This window comes from Colletotrichum chrysophilum, assembly GCF_026319265.1.
Source record: "Colletotrichum chrysophilum strain AFK26 chromosome Unknown scaffold_27, whole genome shotgun sequence".
Classification (NCBI taxonomy): Eukaryota; Fungi; Ascomycota; class Sordariomycetes; order Glomerellales; family Glomerellaceae; genus Colletotrichum; species Colletotrichum chrysophilum.
The window spans coordinates 54,275-77,833 of NW_026517314.1; the positions used below are offsets into that span (position 1 = coordinate 54,275).

Consider the following 23,559-nt stretch of genomic DNA (forward strand, 5'->3'; position numbering starts at 1 on the left):
GGTGCGGCGTCGGGTTAGCTCCCTCCATGGGGAACAGGAACAAGACAGCTTTCTCGAACAAAAGCTACCCCTCATTCTCCCATCTCTACCTACCTTACCCCATCCCCAGATCTGTGGAGATGTCACGAGATGAGCACCAACAGGCCGGACTGGGAGAACCGCAGCTCTGTCAACGAGGGGGCCCCGGAAATGCAGGATCATCCCCCACTGGGGCATGCGAACGGGTCACAACGGGGGGATGCGGATGCAAGTACTTCTTCAATGACAGGCAGCCGAATCCTTCATCAATTGCACGCGAGGAATTCCGGGATGGCAGCAGGATGGGGATTCGGGGTGGGCACACCGAGTAGCCGCAGCTGGTCGGCCGATGGTTCGAGGGGGGAGCAGGCAATGTCGGCCGCAAACAGCGAGTAAAAGCGGGGGAGGACGGGCTTGATGTCATTCCCAGGCGCAGTGCAACGAGATCAGTTTCGGTCTGCGTCGGGGCGAACTCCACGGCCGGTGGGTCCGGCCTTATGCCGGCCGTTATCTCGAGCACCGGTCGCCCGAAGAGCGGGGTTCTTCACACGAAAAAAGAAGGACGAGAAGACCAGACGAGATGATGGTCCCACGGGATGCTACGGATAGCCCGCGGTGTGTGTGTGGTGTCACTGGCGTGCGGAACTACTAGACTGGCACACGATCCCACAACAACCTGGACCAGTTCTTGCAGACCAAGGCCGTCCAAGACTCGCCGGGCTAGAGCTGAACGGGCTGGATCCCCCGCCTCTTACGTGCGGCTTTGAGGGAAAAGAGCAGCATGGGATGAGGATCTCGTGGACATGAGGGTGGGCAGAAGTCCGTTCGGACATGGCCGCCGCGCGGCACAGCAGTGTCTCCAACCAACATGGCATCGCAAACGAGTTGAAACGAACCAACGGCTTCGACTTCCCAATTGAACGCGCCAATCCAACCCGATCATGCACCAGATCATGTGCCGACGTGCGCTTCGACGACTAGAACTTTTCTAAGCCGCTTGTCATCTTGTCAAAATTGGTCAAGAACCGTCGATGCTGACCTGGTTCCCCTCCACTACGTTACACTCGCGCTCACACCATCAGTCTTATTCGTCCGTCTGCGAACGACAAACTGCGGGGAAAGAGGCGAAAGTTCCAACCGCGATGCAGTGCAGACCAAGGATGCGTGAGATGGGATAAGCCTCCTTTTTTTTTTTTTTGCGACGAGCCGCGGCTCAAGATTCCTCGTTTTTTTTTTGCGGGAGCCAGTGTGGGCAGCTCACGTCATTGGCCCAATTGGCTAGTAATCGAAACCTTTTGTCGACTAAGAGAAAGAAAAAGGACGACGACGTGTTACTTGTCTGCTTGCGAGGTCAGTCGGCTGCGGTGGTTGGTGGTGCTGGTGGTGGTGCTGGTGTTAGACGTACCCGTCCGTGTATGACGTTTGCCGCGGCGGTTACATAGTTCGGGAGTGGTGTGGGCTCTCTCTCGGCCGCTCGTCACTGTCGGATTGAGAGAGGGCTAAGACCAGAGAGGGTGCTCCACACCCTGAACCCTTGGCGTCCTTTGCCCGGGCCCCAGATTGGTCCAGGGATGCCATCATCAAAAGCGGCAATCTTCGATCTGATCAGTCAAAGTTTCATCGGTATTAATGGGGTAAGACCACGAAGTTCCGGGTGGGAAGAGAGGCAAACTTACCCAGCAGCCGACCTTTTGACTTTCCCCCAGATCTTTTCTTAGTAGAGAAAGAACAGCAAACTGCCAAACAACCTCGGGAGCTGAGATGCAAATGCAGAGTCTGCAGCGCCTTGCACGACAGAGTTGCATACGACGCCGCAATCAGTAAAGCAACTGCGCAAAAAAGCGGACGGAGGATCGAATAAAACGGGTCTCCCGGAAGCCGCACCGAAAACCTACCTTGGCATCCTCGGCCAGAACTCCATCCAGCCTCTTTCACCTACCCTCTGCAAGCTGCGCTCCTCTTGTCTCGGCCGCGGCGCAAAGGTCCTCATCTCACGCGCTCAAATCTTTTGCGGTCCCACGACGCCCCTCTCCACACGTGGGAACCGCCCCAGAAGCTTACCTCTGGAGAACCACCCATTCCGCGTTTTCCATGCGCCAGAGGAGAGGCAGTCAGGCACACCCTGCATTGCTGAATTGCTAGGAAGTGAAGCCTATCAGTGGCGCGGGTGTGTGTGGGTTTCGTACGTTTCTGTACCTCTACTTTGCGCAACCTGTGCGTCTTGGTCCTGCCACTCTGCCTGCGTATCCCCATCCCAGGAGCAGAGAGTGTGTGTGTCCCGTCCGCATCTTGGCGAACCCCGGAAAAGACCTGCGAGCAGCAAAAACCAGAAGAGAAGGGGGTAAAAAGAGGGGAGACGAAAAGGAACGTCTCCATGGTGCCCCGGATCCCAGTCTCCAGATCCAGAATTCCTTCACAGAATAAACCTCGGCCGTCGTCCGTAATAACGTCTCCTCCGTCCCCGTCAACCACCTCAACTTCGGTGTGAGCCACCGAACTGCATCGCACTCCCCTTCATCCCCCTCGTCCCACCGTCTCTGTCTGCCTTTCTTCTCTGCCTTCTGCAACACCGAGGCCACCTGAGCGACTTCTTTTTTTCCTCTTGCCCACATCGTTCGATTTTTTCGCTTTTCCCGTACCTCCTCATCCGCAAAGGCCCGCGTACCAACGATACACGCCCCCCCTTCTTCGTATCTTCCCCTCGTGAAGCACGTCGGTAACCGACTTGCTGGTATCCCAAAGATCCGGATCAGGAGAAGCAGGAGCCAATCTCCTGCGTTCGAAGCCTCGTGGCTGCTTGAATCCCGGGGGTGGGATAAGGATTAGGAACCACCTTGTGTGTCCCATCAAAAGATTGACCATCAGAGTCTCATCGGGTCCGGAAGATCCACACGAGAGTCGGCAGCACACTGCAAGCAAGTTTAAACAAAAAAGGACGAGAAGGAAGAGAAGTAACCCAAGATCAAAGATGGGTAAGCGTCAAGCTTTCGTGCATTTGCGAGCAACCCCCGAAGCCCGTGCCCCCCTCTTCGTTCTCCTCCATCTCCTCTTTCCCCAAGCTTGTCAACCCGGCGGATCGGGTGCAACGGTCATCCAGCCCCGTGGGATGTGATCAGCCCGTGGGGACCATAAGAGTTGCTTCTTCCCCATGGGAGACGTGGGATGATATTTGGCCAGACCATCGTCCGTCCCTTCGTCTCATCTTCACCACCCCGCGTTCTCCTCTCCCTCTCTCTCTGCTTCTCTCTCTCCCTTCCCTTCTTGCTTGGCGTTGTCAACTCTCACCTATTCCATCATCAAAAACTCAAAACGTTCTGCTTTCGTCGTCATCCTGCCTTGACAGTATCCCTCCGTTATCGCGGTGTTTCTAATGTCCATCGTGGTTCACACAGCGGAATCGGTGTCTGAGTCTTCGTCGTCCGTCGGCAAGCAACACATTCCAGTCTTCAAGTCCGAGATGGGAGGCGAAGAGACGCACGAGGAGCACGCCGCGGGCACCATGACGCCTCCCAATGAGGAAGAGCTGTGGTGGTCCCGCGTGCGCGAGAACCTCCAAGACGGCTTCTCCGAGTTCTTCGGCACCATGGTCCTCATCATGTTCGGCGACGGCGTCGTCGCCCAGGTCGTGCTCAGTAATTCGACAAAGGGTGACTACCAGAGTATCTCCTGGGGTTGGGGGTAAGTTCTCGCAGACTGATGTTCATTACATGGGCATATCTTTCATCGTGACTTCATCGATGAGAGAGCGCGTCATTGATGTCACAGCATGTACTGACATCTCCCCAGACTGGGCGTCATGCTGGGCGTCTACGTCGGCAAGAAATCCGGCGGCCACCTCAACCCGGCAGTGACACTCGCCAACTGCGTGTACCGCGGCATGCCCTGGCGCAAGTTCCCCATCTACTTCATCGGCCAGCTCCTCGGCGCCATGGCCGCCGCCTTCATCCTCTACGGCAACTACATGTCCGCCATCGACAACTTCGAGGGCAAGGGCATCCGCACCGTCTCCGGCCCCAACGCCACCGCCGGCATCTTCTGCACATACCCGGCCGAGTTCATGACGCGCACCGGCATGTTCTTCTCCGAGTTCATCTGCTCGAGCCTGCTCCAGCTCGTCATCTTCGCCCTCGCCGATCCGGCGAACGGCGCCGCGGGGCCCTTCATGCCCTTGGCTCTCTTCTTCCTCATCTTCGGCATCGGCGCTTGCTGGGGCTGGGAGACCGGATACGCCATCAACCTCGCTCGTGACTTTGGCCCCCGCCTGGTTTCGTACATTGTCGGATACGGTCCTGAGGTGTGGTCCGCCGGTGGATACTATTTCTGGGTACGTTGCTGTCGTTGCCCCCATCCTCCCCTATCTCTTTTTTTTTTCTTGCCCTGCTTGTCGTGTGCCTCGGTCGTCTCCGTATTTTCCCTGCCTCGGAGATGGGCGTTCGGTCTTGCGTTGTTTCCGTTGCGTGGCGAGAATCCCGAGATCCATCCACCACCAAAGTCCCTTTTCTCTCCGTGGAAAAGTCCCGTGACTAACGATAGACGTCGAATTTAGATCCCCATGGTCGCCCCCTTCTTCGGCACCCTCTTCGGAGGCTTCCTGTACGACGTCTTCCTCTACACGGGCGAGAGCCCCATCAACAGCCCCTACTTTGGCCTCAAGCGCCTCTTCCAGCCCCGTCGTGAAGTCTGGTCCAACACGTATAACAGCAAGGTATAAACATGCTGCTTCTTGCGTTGTGTCGTTTGACACTCAACTCGAGTGCGACTACGTCCCTGGGTCTTGAGAAAGAGAAACCCGGTATGAAGTGTCACCAGAGATTCATGAGAATGAGACAGTAAGGGAAAAGATGAAAGAGAAGATCGGGAGCAATGATACCATGAGAGAAACAGAGGATGAGAGAGAGAGGGACAATCCAGGCATTTGGGCTCCCATTGGGAGTGAGAGGTCCCTTCACCGCTCGTCGGAACAAAACGAAAAAAACGAACAAAAACCTCACGGTCGAAAGAAAAAAGCGACGTTGATGAATTGGCTTTTTGTTTTTGCTTGCTTGGATGTCGAGAGTCAAGTGTCAGTTTCTTGTTGGACAAGCGAAACTATTCCGCTGGGTTGAATGGGCGCGGGCGTGTTTGGAGGCGGAATGAACGGTGTCGATCTTTTTCTGCGGTGTTGATGTGGGTTGAGTTGAGGCTTGTCGCTGCTATCGGGTTCGCTCGCAGCATGAAGTATGAGAGAGAGGAAAGAATTGATCAATCACAATACCATTTCAAGTTCAAACAAATGTATGCTGTTGCAAGACGTGAGAAGAGAAGAGATCAAAAGCCATTCACGTCAAAAACAAAACCACGGACGAGGCGAGACGAGATGAGGCGCGCGCCCGACTACGGATGTTGCAGTCAATTAGTACTGTCAGGCGTCAACGAGGACCCTGAATCGCCCTGTTTTTGCAAGCCCTGCGATTTTGGTTCGCTGAAAGATTGTCACGACGCCCCGAGGTGCGGGCCATGTCTGGCGCCCTGGGAATTCTTCCGTCGTGTCGGCGATTTTAGCCAGGAAAATAATTACGGGGTCCCCCAACCTGCCCCAACAGATTGGGGAAGGAAAGCAGAAGCCACCCACTGGGCTGGGCCTGGAGAAAGACAGCGAGCCATGCTGCCGGAATGGCTTTCCAGATGCAATGACAGGGCAAGGGGCTTGAGGTTCTGGAATGGTCTTGCAGCTGGAACTTGTCCAGAGGTCCAATAGTGTGGCAATTGCATGGGGGCCGCAGATGACGGCCTCCACGACTCACGAATGAAGGCCTTGAGATTGTTCTCCGGTAGCATTGATTGCGCATGCAAATCCAGTTTGAGTGCATCGTGGCTTGCGGGGCCCCGTCCGTCTGTAGCCGATGATGGCTGCTTCGGACTCCTGCTCACCCAGCCAGCTTAACCTGCGCGTATGATTGCTCGAGTTGGCAGTAGACGGTGGATCTGGCAGCAGACGGACGAGGGGGTTCGCGAAGACTTGGGCCTATAGCTCCGATGGCTTCGCTCGGAGGCATGGCTGCACGATTCGGAGGCGCGTCCGGCGGTTGACGGTCACCGACGAGTCTTCCCGCGCCAAGCTGTTGGCATTGGAGATCGGACGGACTGGCCAGGTGTCAAGCTTCGTGGAGAAGTGGTGGGTGTTGCGCAATCGATGTAAGAAAAACGGGCAGAGTTGGCGCTAGCTTGTCCGCCTGAACTCCTCTCTGTCCAAGCAGGTGCGGGAGAGGACGCGGATTGGACGGGTGGCGACGAAGGTGATATCGAAGCCACTTCAGACGCATCCCACGAACACGTCCTGGTTCGATGAGGGCATTGTCGCGGGTGACCAGAGAGTTTGGGTGGAATCAGGGCAGTGTTCCATGCCACGCTGTCCGAGTTGCTGTCAGTGTCTGTTCTGCGTGTTAGTCAACGATGTCCCGACTGTGTATAGCAACCTCGAATCGACAATGGTCGACGTCCAGGAATCTGGGGGTTCCCCAAGGTTCGCGGGGTCTGACTCGATGGACCAGCGTGCCAGCGGTCTTAGTCAGAGTGCAACGAATCGACGAAGGCTGCACATCGCAAAGATTAGGTTGCGTATTTGGAGTAGGTTTGGGGTGCCCGCGGGGTAGCATGGCGCTGTCAGACAGACTAGTGCCCAGCAGCCAACGAAATGGTGGCATGCTGGCAGCTCGTCATGGGCCGTGGACCTGGCATTGGTGCCGATTACTCAGATTGATAGGTCTCGGGGATGAGAAGCAATCAGCAGCCGTGGGGCGCAGCAATGTCCGAGTTTCGAAACATTGCTTGAATGTGCAGTGAACGGTAGTTCTGAGTACACGGCTGAGTGCTGTCTTGCGTGTAAGTCGATGGGCGAGGGTGATGGCGTGTATTTCGAGTGTCGAGCAGCTGCAGCGAAACCCAGGCAAACCGGGAAGCCTGGGACACGAAGCATCATTCGCCATCCCAATGATTGCATCGTGATCATTTGCAAGGCCGGCGGTGGGCTCTTTGGGGCCGTTTCCACCGTGGCCAGCTTATGTTCCTTCGTCCACTTTTCCACGCGTTGCACAGCGCAGCGGCCCGGGATGTTCGGCGACGGTCGAGGTACTTTGCCGCGTAGATGGAGTCGGGGTGCGGTAAAAAGTGGCGGCGACGGACGGCGGGTGTGCGTGCTGACGGCTGCTGAATGTGCGTTGTGGTGTGGTGTGGCAGGCGTTGCACACAGCGATGTTCCCTACCATCCAGCACCTGATGGGGGAAGTTGGCCGTGTGTACGTACAGGTACTGTACACCGTCGAAGTAGCGCTACTCGTGCCCGGATCTCGGCCGATGGAAGTGGGCAAGGTGCGGGAATAGCTGGGTCATGGGAAACGACTCGGTAGGCTGAAGCAGGTTCTGGCGTACTTGGCGACATGTCGTTCGTGTTGGATGGTATGGACGGCGAAAGAAGCCATGGCTTTGGGACGCCCAAGATGACGGATGGTTCGAGCCTTTTTTGCCGTCCATCTCGGGAGCCAAAAACGGTCCGCATTAGGAGGCATGCCGCTCTTCTTAAGACGAACTTCGGCGTTTGTGTAATCGGGCCTGAAGTTCTGGACGGCGACGGGACCCAGAGTAATCAGGCCTGGGACGGCCTCAGTCTCGCGAGGGATAAGACGAAGGGTGCCAAATGGCGTGGCGCTGAGTGGGCAAACATCCCACGATGGAGACGAGAGAGGAGACGCAGATTTGGGCGGCCCGAATTGAAGATTGTGCAAGCGTGGCTGCTTGGCCGCATAGGCGTGTGTAAGATCCAGCAGGCAGGTCGATTTCTGCGCGTGGTGAGGGAGGGACGGGAAGAGAATACCGAGGGGTAGCGAGTTGGAGAAGGGGGTGGCTGAAGTGAGGAGTAGTTGGACGGAGTCGATTGAGTGGTTGCAATCGGAGTAGAGAGGGGGCAGAGGTGGAGGAGGAGAAGGAAAGGGTCGAGACAGGGGACGGGATCCTAATGGAACCGGGCCCCCACTTCCACCTTCCCCATCGCAGTGTGGGCTCGGAGGGTTTCGCCGATCATTGCGAGACGGACCCACTCTTTCTTTTCTGCAGCAATTTTTCTGTGTTCTTTCTTTTCTTTAGCCTCTGACTCGGCAGGCAGGACCGAAACGACCGAGACAGGGATGTTCGTTTCAAGAGTGCCGACTCATCACCGAAGACACCCAATCTCGGGGCTCAAACACCGAGGTGCATGACGGCCCCTGGATGACATTTGAGGCTCTGACTGGAAACACCACACGGATGGGATGGCACCGCAACGCTTGCAACGCCTGCCAATGCCAACGCCCATCACCCCGGGGCCCCGACACATTTCGTGCCTTTCCCCATTTTCATTTCCACTTCTCCATCTCCATGGACGAACAAGCGGGTCGCTGCCTTGCCTCTTCCATGGTCGTGGTCCGCCGCCGAAGAGTCAGTCACCCACTGGGCCACTGATGGGTGAAGTCACTCTTTGTTCGGTCTGAGCTCGGTGCCAGTGCCACGTTTATACCACCCATGATGTCAGACCCGTCAAGTACCAGTCTGGAGCTCGAGTAAGGTCCGCAGAGGAGAGAGAGAGCTATCTGCTGCTGGTGTAATGACGGCCTCAGCATTGGCAATGCAATGACAGTGTGCAATGCCACCACTACCACCACCACCACCACCAGCAAGACGGTGCGTCGCAGTGACTCGGGAATGCGATGTGAGGCAGGGTCAGCAGGAGCACGGACGAGGCCTTGACTGACAGACCAACGACCACAGATTCGACCGGCCTGACACCACGTGGGGGTAGCTGGAGGTGGTGAATGCGAGTGACCCCGAGTGCTGCTATTTGCGTAAGGAAGGACGGACTGAGACGAGTACCTACCTAGCCAAAGGTAGCCAAAAGTGACCACCCTTGAGCTCCCGTCCGGATTCCCACATAGAGCAACGACGCGATCTCCGATTGATCCCCCCCTCCCCTCCATCCGCCGGCCCTTCCCACTTAACCTCTTGTTTTTTTCTTCCCTCATTCTCTGTGCATGCATCTGTTTGCCCTGCCCAGACCAACGGAAAATTCTTAGTAGCGCCGAACGGAACCATTCCTGGTCCTCCTCGGGGTGTCATTCCACGAATCGAAGCCCAAAGTTGCGGGTGAGGCGGCCCAGCCCGAACCTCTCCTCTACCTAGACCGATCTACGCTACCTATACCTATGCCTATACATCCTCATTCACCTTGCTGGTCCTGACCCTCTTAAGCTGAGCCCGTGGCGCCTTTTCCCTTTCCCTATTATTTCCTCTTCCCTTCCCTTCTCAACCAGGAACACCACCTGTCGCATCCCAAGCAACAAACACAACATCACCAACGTAGAGAAGACGCCGCGACTCCCACCTGTCACTGGGAAAGTCGCCCTTCTCCAACCGCCGCCCTCTCGGTCCTTCTGGACACTTCGGCCCAACACTCCCCCGAGAGCATACGAAGTCAAAAGAAAGACGTTACAAAACCTTGGGAGCATGGCTTCGCGCTTCTCCCGCCTGGCGAAGCCCATCGCCGCCGCCACCGTTGTCGCAACCGGTGGTGTCGTCGGCTTCGCGGCCTTCTCCAACCGCACCTCACACACCGTCGACAAGCCCCTCGTCGAGCTCAAGCGCGACGCCCAGGGCCGCATCGTTCCGCCGTCTTTCCCCTCCGTCAAGGACCGCGAGGCCCAGCTCGCCGACCTGCGCGCCCACGCCTCCGACTCCGCCGAGTATGACCTGCTCGTCATCGGCGGCGGCGCTACCGGCACCGGCATCGCCCTGGACGCTGTCACCCGCGGCCTCAAGGTCGCCCTCGTCGAGCGCGACGACTGGTCCGCCGGCACCTCTTCCAAGAGCACCAAGCTCGTCCACGGCGGCGTCCGCTACCTCGAGAAGGCCATCCTGAACCTCGACTACGCCCAGTGGCAGCTCGTCAAGGAGGCTCTCCACGAGCGCAAGACCTTCCTCACCGTCGCCCCCCACCTGTCCTCGTCTCTGCCCATCGTCCTCCCCGTCCAGGATTGGTACTGGGCCCCCTACGCCTGGGTCGGCACCAAGATGTACGACCTGCTCGCCGGTTCCCAGGGCCTCGAGAGCTCCTACTTCATGTCCAAGTCCAAGGCCCTCGAGGCCTTCCCCCTGCTCCGTAAGGAAGGCCTCTTTGGCGCCCTCGCCTACTACGACGGCCAGCACAACGACTCCCGCATGAACGTCTCCCTCGCCCTCACCGCAGCCCTGTACGGCGCCACCGTCGCCAACCACGTCGAAGTCACCTCTCTGGAAAAGAACGCCAACGGCAAGATCTGCGGCGCAAAGGTCCGCGATGTTCTGAACCCCGCCTCCGAGTCCTTCACCGTCCGCGCCAAGGGCGTCATCAACGCCACCGGTCCCTTCGCCGACGCCATCGAGCGCATGGACAACCCCAACCACAAGTCCATCGTCGCTCCCGCTTCTGGCGCCCACATCATGCTCCCTGGAAACATCTGCCCCAACGGTATCGGTCTGCTGCAAACCTCGTCCGACGGTCGCGTCATCTTCGTTCTCCCCTGGCAGGGTGCCACCCTCGCCGGAACCACTGATACCGCATGTGCCGTCGAGAAGGAGCCCATCGCGCAAGACAAGGACATCGATTTTATCCTGTCCGAGGTCAACAAGATGATCACTCCCGAGTCTGCTCTGTCCCGTTCTGATGTTATGGCTGCCTGGTCTGGTAAGTTGCGTCCTGAAACCTACGCATCTCACCAAACACCACTAACACACCACAGGAATCCGCCCCCTGGTCAAAGACCCTAAGGCCAAGAACACCGAATCCCTCGTTCGCTCCCACCTCGTCACCGTCTCCGACTCCGGCCTCCTCACCTGCGCCGGCGGCAAGTGGACTACCTACCGCCAAATGGCCCAGGACGCCGTCGACGAAGCCATCTCCGCCTTCAACCTCAAGCCCCAGTCCGGCCTGGTCCTCCCCGACATCTCCGGCGCCGGCCTGCCCGGCCTCACCACTACCGGCTCCTGCATCACCACCCGCGTGCCCCTCCTCGGCGCCCACGGCTTCTCCACCCAGCTCACCGGCCACCTCATCTCGCACTTCTCCCTCGACCCGGACGTCGCGCACCACCTCGCCACCAACTACGGCGACCGCGCCTGGTCCGTCGCCGCCGTCTCCGCCGCCCGCATCCTCCCCGAGTTCCCCTTCGTCGAGGGCGAGATCCGCCACGGCGTCCGCGCCGAGCAGGCCATGACCGCCACCGACCTCATCTCCCGCCGCACCCGCCTCGCCTTCCTCGACGCTGAGTCCGCCCTCCGCGCCCTGCCCCGCGTCATCGACGTCATGGCCGAGGAGCTCGCCTGGTCTGACGCCCGCAAGGCCGCCGAGTGGTCCGAGACCGTCCGCTTCCTGCAGTCCATGGGCCTGTCCCAGGACAAGCTCGGCGTCACCCGCGACGACATGCTGAAGAGCAGCGGCGGGGGCGGTGCCAAGGCCCTCCCTGCTCCTTCCAAGCCCCAGGCCGCTGCTGCCTGTTCCGGCGGCATCAAGGTCGGCCTAGGCGAGATCCAGGCCGGCGGTGCGCTGGCGAGGAACGCTACCTCCCAGGCATAAGCATGAGAGCGTATGCGTGTAGTGTGTGTATGTATGGATGGAGTGTATCTGAAGCATTCGCAGACGGTGCGGCTAGAACGGCCCCGAGCTGCGTGTGTGCTTGCTTTTGCTTTTGAACTTTTCTGGATCCCGGGATACCTAGATAGACGGGTATGGCGTCTTGGTGGGCATTTGGAGAGCACGTGTACGATTTCCCAATTATTCCTTTTCCTTTTTATTGTTTGATGTATGCATGAGCATGGCGGCGGCAGCACTAGAAAGCCTTCCCTCGAATATGAGCGATAGACTTGCGTGCGTGAGTTAGCATAGATGGCTTTGGCCACGGAATACCAAGACATGATCACATATGCCAATATCATTCCTTCATCGTCATCATATATGTGTTTTTGTGTTGTGCATGTTTGTACATTGCGCCTTAAAGACAAGAGCGTACCCATGTCTATCGATATAATTCATCTAGAATCTCCGCATACCTTCCGGCGCCTTAATTTTACTCTGCTCTCCAGCACATCTACTCTACTTCTTGGCCAATCCTCCTCATTAAAGCCACATCCTCACTTGCCCTCCTTCGGCAACACCCTCCACTGATCCGCAACCTTCAGCCCAAACCCCTCCGCGATATCGCAACCGCCCCGACCCCACTTCATCTCGAAGATCTTGCGCCCCGCGCCGACGAGCACCTCGAACGCCTCCGCGAAGCCTTCCGCGTTGTAGTAGTACGGCTCGCCCTCGCCGCCGCGCTGGCTCTTCTGCCACGAGTTGCGGTTGTGGTCGTTGCCGCCCCTGTACTTGTAGTTCGTCATTTCCAGCACGACGGCCACGACGGAGCGGAAGTACTCCCGCGCGCCGGCCTCTGCTTCGAGGTCGTCGGCCTGCGGCTTGGAGGCCGCGTTGTCGCGGGAGGCGGCTTTCATCTGCTCCTCTGCCTTTTTCTTCTTCTCCCCTTCTTCCTTCTTCTTCTTCTCTTCTTCGGCCTTCTTCTTTTCCTCTGCAGCCTTCTTGGCCTTTGCCTCTTGTTCCTTCTTCACGTCCGCGGGGTTCGGCGGGTTCGGGTCCACCCACTCGGCCTTCGCCCCCGGCACGCGGAACAGCACGCCCAGATCCCGCAGGTGCGTCGACACGTCGTTGACGATGCCCACGCGGCGGTGCTTCATCGTCCACCCGTCCATCGTCAGCCGCGCGTTCATGTCGCAGTCGGTCGCGTAGTAGGGGATCAGGGAGTCCCACCCGCCGATGGCGTCCATGGCTGCGCGGTTGACGAGCGTGAGGTGGTCGTATTGGTACCACCGGAACGCCCACTTCTCTTTGCGTTCTAGCGTCGTGTTGAGGTCGCGCAGGCAGTTCTCGTAGATGGTGCGGTACCCCTTCTCGCCCGCCGCGGGCGGGTTCATGACCTCCTCGCGCTCGGCGTCCGAGTAGAACTCCCAGGGGCGGTCGCCGGGCCGGTGGGTGTCGTCGCGCCCGTCCTCGGCGGAGAAGACGACGACATCCTGGTGGGAGTAGAAGTAGTACGGCCAGTTATTCGCGTGCGCCGTGTGGAGGAACATGTTTTGCATCTGCGAGAAGGAGAGCAGCGCGGGCGCCTGGACGACGTTCACCCCCAGTCGGGAGAGCGTTGTGTGGTTGAGGTAGAAGGGGTTCTGCAGCGAGAGCTTGTTTCTTGCGTTGGCGATCTGCACGCCCGTGTTCTCGAGGACGTGGATGGAGGAGGGCGGCCAGCCGGCGGCGATGTAGCTCGCGACGCATTGGAGGAGAATGGGCCACTGGCGAGTGAAGCCGATGAAGAGCGGCGGCATGGCCTCGAGGCCGTATTCCTTGTGGACATCCTTTCGGGGCCGGTTGTGCGCGGGGACGGGCGGCGGCGGGGAGGCGGTGTTGGCGAGGAGGGGGAAGGGGTCGATTACGGGCGGCGGGGTGTACGTCGGCGCGGGCTTATAGCGCGGCGTCTCGGCTGGTTTTGAGGATTTGCTGCCATCGCCGGAGGAGGATCTGAAGAGGGAGTCGGTGGTGGTGATGCTCTCGCGAAAGCGGACGAGGACGAGGACGAGGGCGAAGAGGAAGACGGCGGGGAGGATGTTCCGGAGGCGGGAGTTGAGGGCGATCATTGTCGCGGGTTTTCGGGGGGCTGATTTGCTGGGTTGGAATCCTTCAGCGCATGGGAAGGAGCAGGAGATCTTCGTCGGCGCTGGGTCGACGGCGCTGTGGAGGGGGAGGCATTGCGGCCGGAGAGGTTGCCACGAGGTGAGGCAGCGGGAGGTGTTGTCTCTTTTGTTGGTCCGTTCGAGGCGGCGTGCCGTGTGTCGTATCGTGTCGTGTCACACAGCGGGAGATAGGTAACGTCTTACGCCTCCCCGAATGTGGGATGGGATCATGCAGCTTCCCTGTTGCTGGCCCGGGTGGGTGGGTGGTGGAAAGGGTGGAAACGCACGCGAAAATGCGGCTCGTCGACATGGGAGTTTGCGCCAGGCTGAGGCAGCTGTTCGGGAAACTTTTACAGGAGGGGCTTAGCGCGCTTTCGGGGCCGGCTGACGGCACGCCCAGCTTGTTAGGCGTCCCGCTTCTCGGGCGACCAATTGAGCAGCCGCAAAGCTTGACGATCGGAGCACGGCAGCGGTGCTGGACCGGGGTGTGCCTGCGTCCGGCCTGGGAGCCCGTTTGATGCAGGGGCAGGGGATTTGGGTTGCGTACGCAAGCTTTTATTTCATGGATGAACGTCATAATTTGACACATTCTAGTACAGGTTGGACGTGAGGCGTTTTGTGTCCTCCAAAATATTCATTGCTGAAGTCGCAGAGGATGAACAAGGTTGGCTGGTTAAGCTCGAGCTGGTTTCACGGCGCAAGCTGCGTTACGTTGTCGTCGCACGCGCCCGGGATGTCGACTTTGTGTATCTATTATCAGTGCAGTCATGGAGAAATAACAAACTATCTCTTTTTCCTGTGCTAAAGCGACTACTTTTCCTAATCAGGCACTTGCTTTGATAAGGACGATAACAAGGGATGACGACGATAATAGTGATAATAATAGTAACGACCATAGCGATTACAACGGTAACGATGATAGCAAGCACACAGGAGAAGTAGTCGCCCAGGCTAGCATACGGATAATAGGCGGTCTCAACAATAAACCGGAGTTTTTGTCCGCAGTCTCGAGAGGCAATTAAATGAACGTAGTGAGAGCCTCCAAGAAGACTGAGTAATCAATTTAGACTTTGTGCGCCACAAAGAAGAATTTAATGTCTCTCAAGGAACTCAGAAGACATGTGCTCAAGAAGCTCTGCCGGGCGATTACTCCGCACTGGTTCAAGTAAATCATCTCCATTCACCTCTTTGGTCATTCATCTCAGAAGCTCAGAACCTAGTCCGACATCTGCAAGCAACACACGGCTGAAATTACTGATCATGGACAAGCAACTAAACGACATCTTGACAGTCCACGACGGCAATCGAGGCGATGAAATGCCGGAGCCTAGGAGCAAGCCAAGACCCAATGGCATCCTCGGCGTTGTCTACGACATTGGCCGAAGTCGATTGCCGTAAGAAGCCTTTACACGGTGAATTGAAGCCTGACGTAGATCGTTGACAGGGGACAGCATCATCTTTATTTTCAAAACACTAGCTTTGCTCGATGCCATTTTACAAAATTCAAGGTCGAAGACGAAGTTCTTATCAAATTGCTGGTTCTCGAGGGCTTGTTAGGGGCATGGATGGTCGCTATGGCTTATGCGGGGGTATTCAGCGATTTTACGAAGGGCATGTCTAGTCTCCAGAAAAAGCAGCTGTTTATGGGCGTGTGAGGAGCAAGATGGAGAGATGAGCGAACTCAGAGATAGCGGTGGTCATGCTGCTGATACTGGGTTCTCAGAACTGTCCTCGACTGGAAAAGGCTCCAAGGCACCGGGAGTCCCAAGATAAATAATTATGACGTTTGGAAAGCAGTCGCCTGATATTTCAGTGTGAAGCTTGAAGTCTGTCATTATGTTGCAAGGTTGTTCATGCCAAGGGATGTGGTGGAGATTTAGAACAGAGACTGCATTCTTGAGGCTCACTTCTATTCGGCTTTTCTCGACATCCTCGGCGCTTTTAGGCCTTGCTAAAATCTTTTCGTCCCTCACTGAAGGTCATTCTATGGTTGAAGTAGGAGACCATCTCTCTGTTACCTATGCTTAGCAAGAACTTTGATGTTTGCATTTTACTCAGCAAAGGTGGCCAGCTGACCTCCCAGGCAAAAGCAACTTAGCTACTCTCTAACTCCTCAAGTTCCACACGATCCATGAGAGACTGGACTTGCTCAAACGTAGCCTGTCGTTGATCAGCTAACATTCAAGGGATCAGAGACAAAGCACTGGACTGGAGTCAACGTCTGATTTGGACACATCCCGGGGCGTTACGAGGTGACAGGCTGGGCAACCCTGCACATTCTCTCTCACGTCTTCTCTCTAGTATTCTTTCGTACTTCCGAGGCATGCTAACACGAAAAAAGCCTTGAGTAGTGATCTTACATTCTTTGCAAGGTTGCAAATGAACCCCAAACGAAAATAGAGTCTTAGGTTCAAATCCACCGACAAAGACCTTTACCTAAACCACATTCCAAGATGCAATAAATCTGTTGTGAATCGCACCAAAAAAGAAAAGAAAAAACATTTAATGGGATACCATAAGATCGCTTTCTCTATTTTGGAGAACCCATTGCAGTAGCTTTTCCCTCCGTATTCCGGTACATTCAGTCATCTTCCGGGTATGCTCCTGGAAGGTGGAGAGGCGGATTCTCGGTTAGCTCCCAGAAGTCTCCCACAAACTCCTCGACATCAGCGTCCCAGATCAGTTCCCAATCTTGAGGGCGAGAGCCAAAAGTAAACGACATCAGTCGTGGACCATACAACCACTTACGGTCTCCCGGCAGTATCATACTCAGCTTCCACCAGCGCGTGCAGCTTCTATGGCTAGATTCATAGATCGCTAGCTGGTGCCTTCCATATTCTGACAAGTCATGACCTGAGGCATGGACGTCCTCAAGCCAAGATATCATGGTCCGAGTTAATTGACGCTTTTTCAAGCGTATATTACTAGTTGATTCGTGTCGCAAGCCCGGATGATCAATCCTGTTTTGCAGGCCGTCTAAAAAAAGACTTGATGCAGATGAGGCTGAGCTCTCTGATGGTTGCCACACTAGCTCATCCATCGAGATATCCGTCAGAAGCCATACTGCGAGCTCTTTCCAATCTCTAAAGTCTGTCACGTCAGCCTCTCTGTCCGACCATCTGTTACTGTCTGGACCGAGTCGTCTAGATGCGAGGTAGAAATATTCGCTAGTGAAGTTGGCAAGTCTTGCCGCCCATGTACCTTTCAGTATGCTTTCTCTGAAAAACTGTGGGCTGACGTTTTTGTTGCGACAGAGTCTGAGAAAAAGCTGAGGGTTCGTCTGTTCCCAGAATAGGGTTCGAAACAGTTCAAAAATCGAAACCTCGCCGTTGACAGCATTTCTCTCCCCAACAAAAAGTGTTAGTAGTCCAGGAACTGTCCAAACGTAGTGGCAGACATAAACAAGGCCTAGAGCCTGGACATTTTCAAGGCTGAACAACTTGTCGCTGAGAGTTCCCAGAAGCCCAAGTTCAGCTACAAACTTGAACCAGTGCAAAACGCCATCGTCTTGATGGCGATCCGCTTGAATCCAAGTGTATTCAATAGTTTCCAGCAGTCCCGACCCTTCGATGTGAAAGCCCATAGTTACGAGGCTTCTGGCAACACTAAAGTTGCTTTCTCGCAAGGCAATCTGTATGTTCATTTGATCATCAGCTTCCAAGTGTGATTTGCATCGCGGTACCACTGCTCAACTAAGGAGCAACATACATCCAAGAGAGAATGACCAAATTCGTTGCGATCTAGTATGGACGCTCGACCACTAGTCAAATGCTCTGCGACTTCAGGCCACGAGCCTTGTCTGACAAGGTCGAAAATTCGATCGCCTTTCGGACGGGTAGTCCAAGGTCTGATTGACGCGTTCCACCCCATTGGGCTACTGTATGCTTCAAAGTCCCAGGCTCTTCCAGACAGGCACCATGGGAGTTCAACCCGCACTTGAAGAACTTCTCTACGTCAGGAACAAATTCTTTTCATTGGAAACGTACGCACTGACCTTGTGCTGTCGGTTTTCCGGGATGCTTTGAAATCTGGTAGGTGTAACCGCCCAACAAGCGTCGCTGGCGCCACGCGATCGGCTTTGGCTTCTGCCTCCTCTGACGTCTTCCTCCTTGGACTAGGTCGTTGAAGTTTGATTTCTCAACTAGGTCTTCCACCATGCGGCCGTCGGAATTGTTTGGGTCTTCTCCAAGCCGATCGGGCTGGACATTGTTTACGGTTTGTAGCAGCAGATGAGACTGAACCAAGGACCTAAATAGCACTATTAACATCGTGAATACACCTAGCACTTTCTTGAACTCACAAAAGCTGACCAATTTTGTCGTCCGTATTTCTGTGGAGGCTAATAGATTGCAAATGCAAGGCTTGTGACTCCCTCTGTGAGTGCAAGTTATGCACATTGAAGAAAAACGAAAGTGTCCGGGAGATGCTGTCTAATTCTGATCGATATCGTTGGATCAGGGTCTTACTCAACATTGCCTTCAGCTTCATCAAGTTCCTCTTCCCCCTTTTCGCTGTCACAATCCGTTGATTCAAATCCGCAGCCAATAGGTGAAGCTTTCCAGACACCTCCTTGTAGTTATGCATGAGTAGTAGAGCCGTATCGGTAGATGGGTTTTGAGCCTGATTGATGAAGACTGCCTCGGCCTCTTCCAGCATCGGTTTCAAATGCGTGAGATCATTCATCAGTCGATTGATCTCTTCAGGGACATCTTGTGCCTCATCCCAAAGCTTTTTTGTCGTGAGTACGCTTTTCGCGAAGATTTCTGCCAAGGCGACTGCACTCGACACGGCGCCGAGCACCTCCATGTTGATTGAATTGAGTTATTTCCTGGCCTCTCGTGGCACGATCCAATGGGTGGAAGGGGTGATGCCGGAGCCTAGAGTCTGGGAATATTATCATGTCTCACAAGAAAGAAAATCAGGAGCGGCTTTCTCCGGGAAACAAGGGAGTTCAGAATCTTTAAAATGCTGCCTAATGCCAAGGGCACAACTTGTGTTGGTCCATCTGCCATCTGAGCCACCTCACGTGTGCAGGATCTGCCCAATCATTTCGCCCTTTATTACCCACCAGGGCGCTTAGCATCTTATTCCTGCAAGCTGAGATGGGTTCTCTCTGGGTTTGAAAGCTGTGGTTCTGCTTCGCGAAAAGCCGTTATAAACAGGCGAACCAATCAGGAAACATAGGGTGTATCTACGTTACCGTCAGGCGATGTAGCCCGTTCAAGTTCCATGTCGGGAATGCATGCATTTGTGATCCAGTGAGTCTGACATCCCGCATGTAGGGCCAAGGTCTCCCTTAACATGCATCTTTTAGGAAGCCAAAGGGCACATTGAACTCAGTAAATCGGAGAAGTGGTACATCCCGACGATCTTCCGCTTGGGCTTAACCGACAAAGAGCTGTGATGTCAATCATGCTATTCTTCTGGTGGGCGGACGCGGTGGGCTTTCGAATGTTAAGATAACGTCAAGTCTTTTCTGTAATCTTGATTTGGTCGATGAATATTGGAGAGCATTGATTTATCGTTGAGATTCAGCGCCTTGTTGGGATATTGCGTGGGGCAATGTATTCGCTGCTAAGATCTTCAGCGGAAAAAGTGAGTCTGATTGGACAATTATTGTACCCGTGATGTTCTCTGAGAGCTTGGCTATCCGGACGGATGCTTTTAGCTAACCAGGGCAAAGAACCACTTATTATCTATCTGGACCTGTTTATCATGGTAACATCTAGTTTCTTAGTATTCTTGTTGTCGTATCATTTTCTATGAACACTGCTACTGCTGGTGTTATCGTTATTGTGGTCGTCAACGTTATTAACATCGACCATGTCGTTGGTAAAAAATCATCACGATCCGCCCGGATAGCCAGAATGATTCCGCTCAAATGATAAGCAACGTCTCTAGTACTATCTTAGTTGTTATGGTCTGAGATCGCAGACGTTGGGGATGATAGACACTCTTCGAAAGGTTTCCGGAAGAGTGAAAACGTCCTCGTAGACGCTTCTGTAATGAATAAGATACCTCACTGTTACCATCTCCTCTTTATAATCTCATGGGTCATATACACCAAGGGGGTCACTATCAAAACGTTTATGAAGGAGAAAGTATTATTTTTACCTCGGCCTGACGCCATCGCGACTCTATGACAATTCACGTCATCTCACCTCCTTGGTATTAGCATGATCGACCGGTTCCATCCGCTGCGCTCTTCACTGAGGTGCTTGTGTGACATGTTATACCCGCTCAAGCGGTGGACTCCCATGTGACATGTAACCGCAACGCCTCTCTTCGCACTGGAACTGCCCCCGCCACCAGCTGTATCCCTCACCGGGTCACGGAACATCCCGCGCCAAGATCGCCATGGAAGCAGATCGATCACCTCAAGTACCGAGATATGCGCATTTTAGTGGCCCCTTCGATTGCCAATGTGCCAAGGCCCAACGCCTAAAACATCTACGCAAGAGGCTGGACGCGAATACCTTGAGCTCCATTTTCACTGGCAAAAGGTCTGGAGCTGAACAGCATGATGGGCGACTGAAGTTGAGATTTAGTTTAGACTGGTATTACTAGGGCGCCAACGCGAAGAGCTGAACGTCCGGCGCCCGCTTTAGCACCTCGTGGCGATATTAGCTAGTGATCTTCGAAAACTCAAGCTCTACCTTAGCGGCCGCCTCCTCCACATGAAGAGCCACCTACGCAAACGTTTCGAACAGCTAAACGCCTTGCTGTGTCCGGTGCCTTTAGCCGAAAGGTGATATGATACCCGAGTGGCTAATATGGCCGGCCTTTCTTGGCGGGTAGTAGGTAGGGGATCAATGTCTTGGTTTCGTGGGGAAGTCTGTTGATCCCACGTTCAGCTGTCATTCTTCCACAGCCACAAGACGATCATCAAGTCGCCTGGGCCTACTGTGCGAAAACAAGAGATCGTGCTTAACGGCGAGAAGTACTGGATCAACGTGCGAGACCAACCATCCTCATGTATTCTAAGAGCAGTCTAGGCCATCCCGGGCTACACCTAGTGGGAAGTGGCTTTTGGAGTAGAGGCATTATTGATTAGACGCCGTTCCGGAGCAATGAGGAAGAGCGTAGTACGGTAAAAGTACAGCCCTCTTGGGACTTTATTGCGCCGGACTTTTGCGGCATGTGCATTCTGTGTGGGATGCTCACCACGACCAGCTTCTATACAAACATAGTCTCGACAGATCAAGCCTGCTTCACTCAACACTGACTACAAAATTATTGTCTATCGACAGAATTTTGAGGGAAGATTGAACAAACCCAACCGCCCAGTATGTCTACTACTTCTATCATCACCAAGACGCCCAGCTTCGCGTACATGAACGCCACACCGGCGTTGTTTTGTGTGCCAGGCGACCCGGTTTACCCAATAATTTCCCCTGAAGGAATCGACACCATTGTACAATGGCCCCGGGGCTCACAGCTCAACTATTCGATCATACCGCGAAAAGAGAGCAAGACACCCGAGTTTGCGATCGACATTGTCAAAGAAGCTATAAACGAGTGGTTTAGTAAGCTTGGGAAAACGCTTGAATTGAGAGAGGCTCGCGCTGGCGAGCTCGCAGACATTCGCATATCATTTCGGACCGACATGCCAAGTTGGAGCTGCATCGGGGCCGTGGCAGCTGATAGTATTCCCTCACAGATGGAGCCTACGATGAACTTCAACTTTGGGGGATGGAAGAGCTCCAAGGCTGTGTACTCGCACGCCTCTATCAAGAGACTCGCTCTTCATCTTTTTGGTCACGCTCTTGGGCTGTGAGTAAAGCCTCCTGATTGAATAAAGAAATTAACAGCAGAATTGCGCAACTACGCAGTGAACTGACACAGCGTTCTAGGCCTCATGCCAAGCTGAATCAGTGGCCATTATCATGGAAGGAGGTCGAACTTGAACGGGAGTGCGATACGTTCAACGCTCAACTGCTCCGTGACGCCAAAGGATGTGACCAGCTACCGGACCCCGAGTCGATCATGCATTATGATGTCCCAGCTCGACTAGTCAACAGCACAACTGAAATACGACAAGGCAATTGTTTCATAGATCAAGAGGCTCGAAGTCTCGTGCAGTCTTTATATCCCAAGGTCTTGGAGGCTGCGTTCTTTCAATGCGATACATCCGACTTCTCGAAAGATTCCATCGCCAAACACTTCTTCCGCACATCTTGTACCGCCAACATCGTGACTGGCATTCGCAAAGTGGACATGGGTATCAATGCCAACTTTCGCCTCAAGTCCGAGGTTTCCAACGTCGACAGCGTTGGGTACACAGTCAAAATGGGAACTTGGGACGAGACATGCCTGAACGCAGCCATTTGCAACGTTCTTTCCTTCAAACCGGCGGATGAAAGAGTTCAGACTGGGAGCGCCAGATGGGACAGTCTGACTGGAGGAAACGAGCGATGGACCCGACAGACTTTTGGGAAAGCTTTCAATCAGACCCCGAATGTCGTTGTCTTCATTAGTGCATTTGACACTGAAGAGAGCAAGGTCGTGCGCATCGACGTGGCGCCTTCGGACATTGATAAGAACGGTTTTACAGTCCATCTGAAGACCTGGAATGGTTAGTCTCTCCTCTTCCCCGTTCTCTTTTTGTCTGGACAGCCCCTAAAACATCTGTATTGGTGCCGATATATTACATTTTCAATCTGAAGGCTAACTTCCGCTTCTCAGATTCCAATATCTACAACATAACGGCCTCTTGGGTTGCACACGAGCCAGATGAGTGGTCTATCCGCTCCGGCCCTCTCGACATCGCATTCGGTCAACGCCAGACAAAGGATGTGAAACTCACGAGCGATTATAACTTCCCAATGAAGGAGAAACCTGCTCAACTCTTCTATGCTTTTTCGCATATTGATGTGGAGCCCGACAGAAATCTCCAAGTAGATTTATATGCGACCTGTGACGAGAAGAGGGTGTACGCAGAGTTCAACACCTGGGATAACGAGCAAGGCTTTTTCCAGTGCAAGGGGTGTTATATTGCTCTTGCTCAGGTGTAGGGTCGTGCAGGAGGTCTTGTCGATGATTCCCTTCATAACTCTCTTTTTACTGTTTCTCCTGATATTTATCAAACTCGTGCCAGAACTCCACTGTAATGTGAATAGTTCAGGAGAGTAGATGCCACCGCAATTCGAATACGTCTTTCGGGCGGGGATTCCGCAGCAAGATAGGCGGAAGAGGATAGTTCTTGCTAACGTAGATAATATCTATCACGGCGGCTACATACCATCTTTCCCCTTCCAGGCGAAAGTTGAGGTTAGTTGATAGTTGGTGTTTTCTTGTTGACCGTATTACCCACGGGGCGTTGGTATCTGGCTCGATAAAAATGTGTGTATTGCTTGCGATTTCGTCACACCTGATGCCATTGAACCACGTCTCTGCTGAAACAACCCATCACTTGACGAAAAAGGAGGACCCTGTCACTTAATTGAAGCCCGCAAACTGGAGCAAAGTCTTTCTCATCTCTAAGCCGCATCTTACACACTATAAGCAACAAGACGATATATTGTTCAATACGTATCAAAAATTGCGAATCTCGATATTCCTTCAGCCTTGGTGGCAGTGATGAGGGGGCGGCGTTCATGGGACCATGTCGCAAGTGCACGGTGACACACATGTTCACCACTAAGAAGAGAAAGCTAGTCTTTGGTCAGTAGTCACAAATCCCGACTGTAATGACTACGGTGACGTAAAGGGCTCAAGCCATTAGGCTAGAGCTCAGGCGCGACCGATTCTCCAAATTCACTCCGCTCTTGGAAAACTTCTCCTCGT

At 54.5% G+C, this 23,559-nt stretch overlaps 4 protein-coding genes across 4 annotated transcripts; 3 read left to right on the forward strand and 1 right to left on the reverse strand.

Moving 5' to 3' along the window:
- Nucleotides 1-3,388: 3,388 nt before the first annotated feature.
- On the forward strand, nt 3,389-4,729 carry COL26b_004430 (uncharacterized protein; the record flags this gene model as incomplete). The annotated part of the gene is made up of 3 exons (XM_053177307.1): nt 3,389-3,696; nt 3,805-4,342; nt 4,565-4,729. The coding sequence occupies 3 exons, from the start codon at nt 3,389-3,391 to the stop codon at nt 4,727-4,729; spliced, it is 1,011 nt and encodes a 336-aa protein (XP_053038666.1).
- Nucleotides 4,730-9,528: 4,799 nt separating this feature from the next.
- Nucleotides 9,529-11,632, forward strand: COL26b_004431 (uncharacterized protein; the record flags this gene model as incomplete). The annotated part of the gene is made up of 2 exons (XM_053177308.1): nt 9,529-10,744; nt 10,800-11,632. The coding sequence occupies 2 exons, from the start codon at nt 9,529-9,531 to the stop codon at nt 11,630-11,632; spliced, it is 2,049 nt and encodes a 682-aa protein (XP_053038667.1).
- Nucleotides 11,633-12,186: 554 nt separating this feature from the next.
- COL26b_004432 (uncharacterized protein) lies at nt 12,187-13,737 on the reverse strand (the record flags this gene model as incomplete). The annotated part of the gene is made up of 1 exon (XM_053177309.1): nt 12,187-13,737. The coding sequence occupies one exon, from the start codon at nt 13,735-13,737 to the stop codon at nt 12,187-12,189; it is 1,551 nt and encodes a 516-aa protein (XP_053038668.1).
- Nucleotides 13,738-21,433: 7,696 nt separating this feature from the next.
- Nucleotides 21,434-22,787, forward strand: COL26b_004433 (uncharacterized protein; the record flags this gene model as incomplete). The annotated part of the gene is made up of 3 exons (XM_053177310.1): nt 21,434-21,546; nt 21,627-22,348; nt 22,459-22,787. 3 exons carry the CDS (start codon nt 21,434-21,436, stop codon nt 22,785-22,787), a joined length of 1,164 nt encoding a protein of 387 aa, XP_053038669.1.
- Between the last annotated feature and the right edge of the window lie 772 nt (nt 22,788-23,559).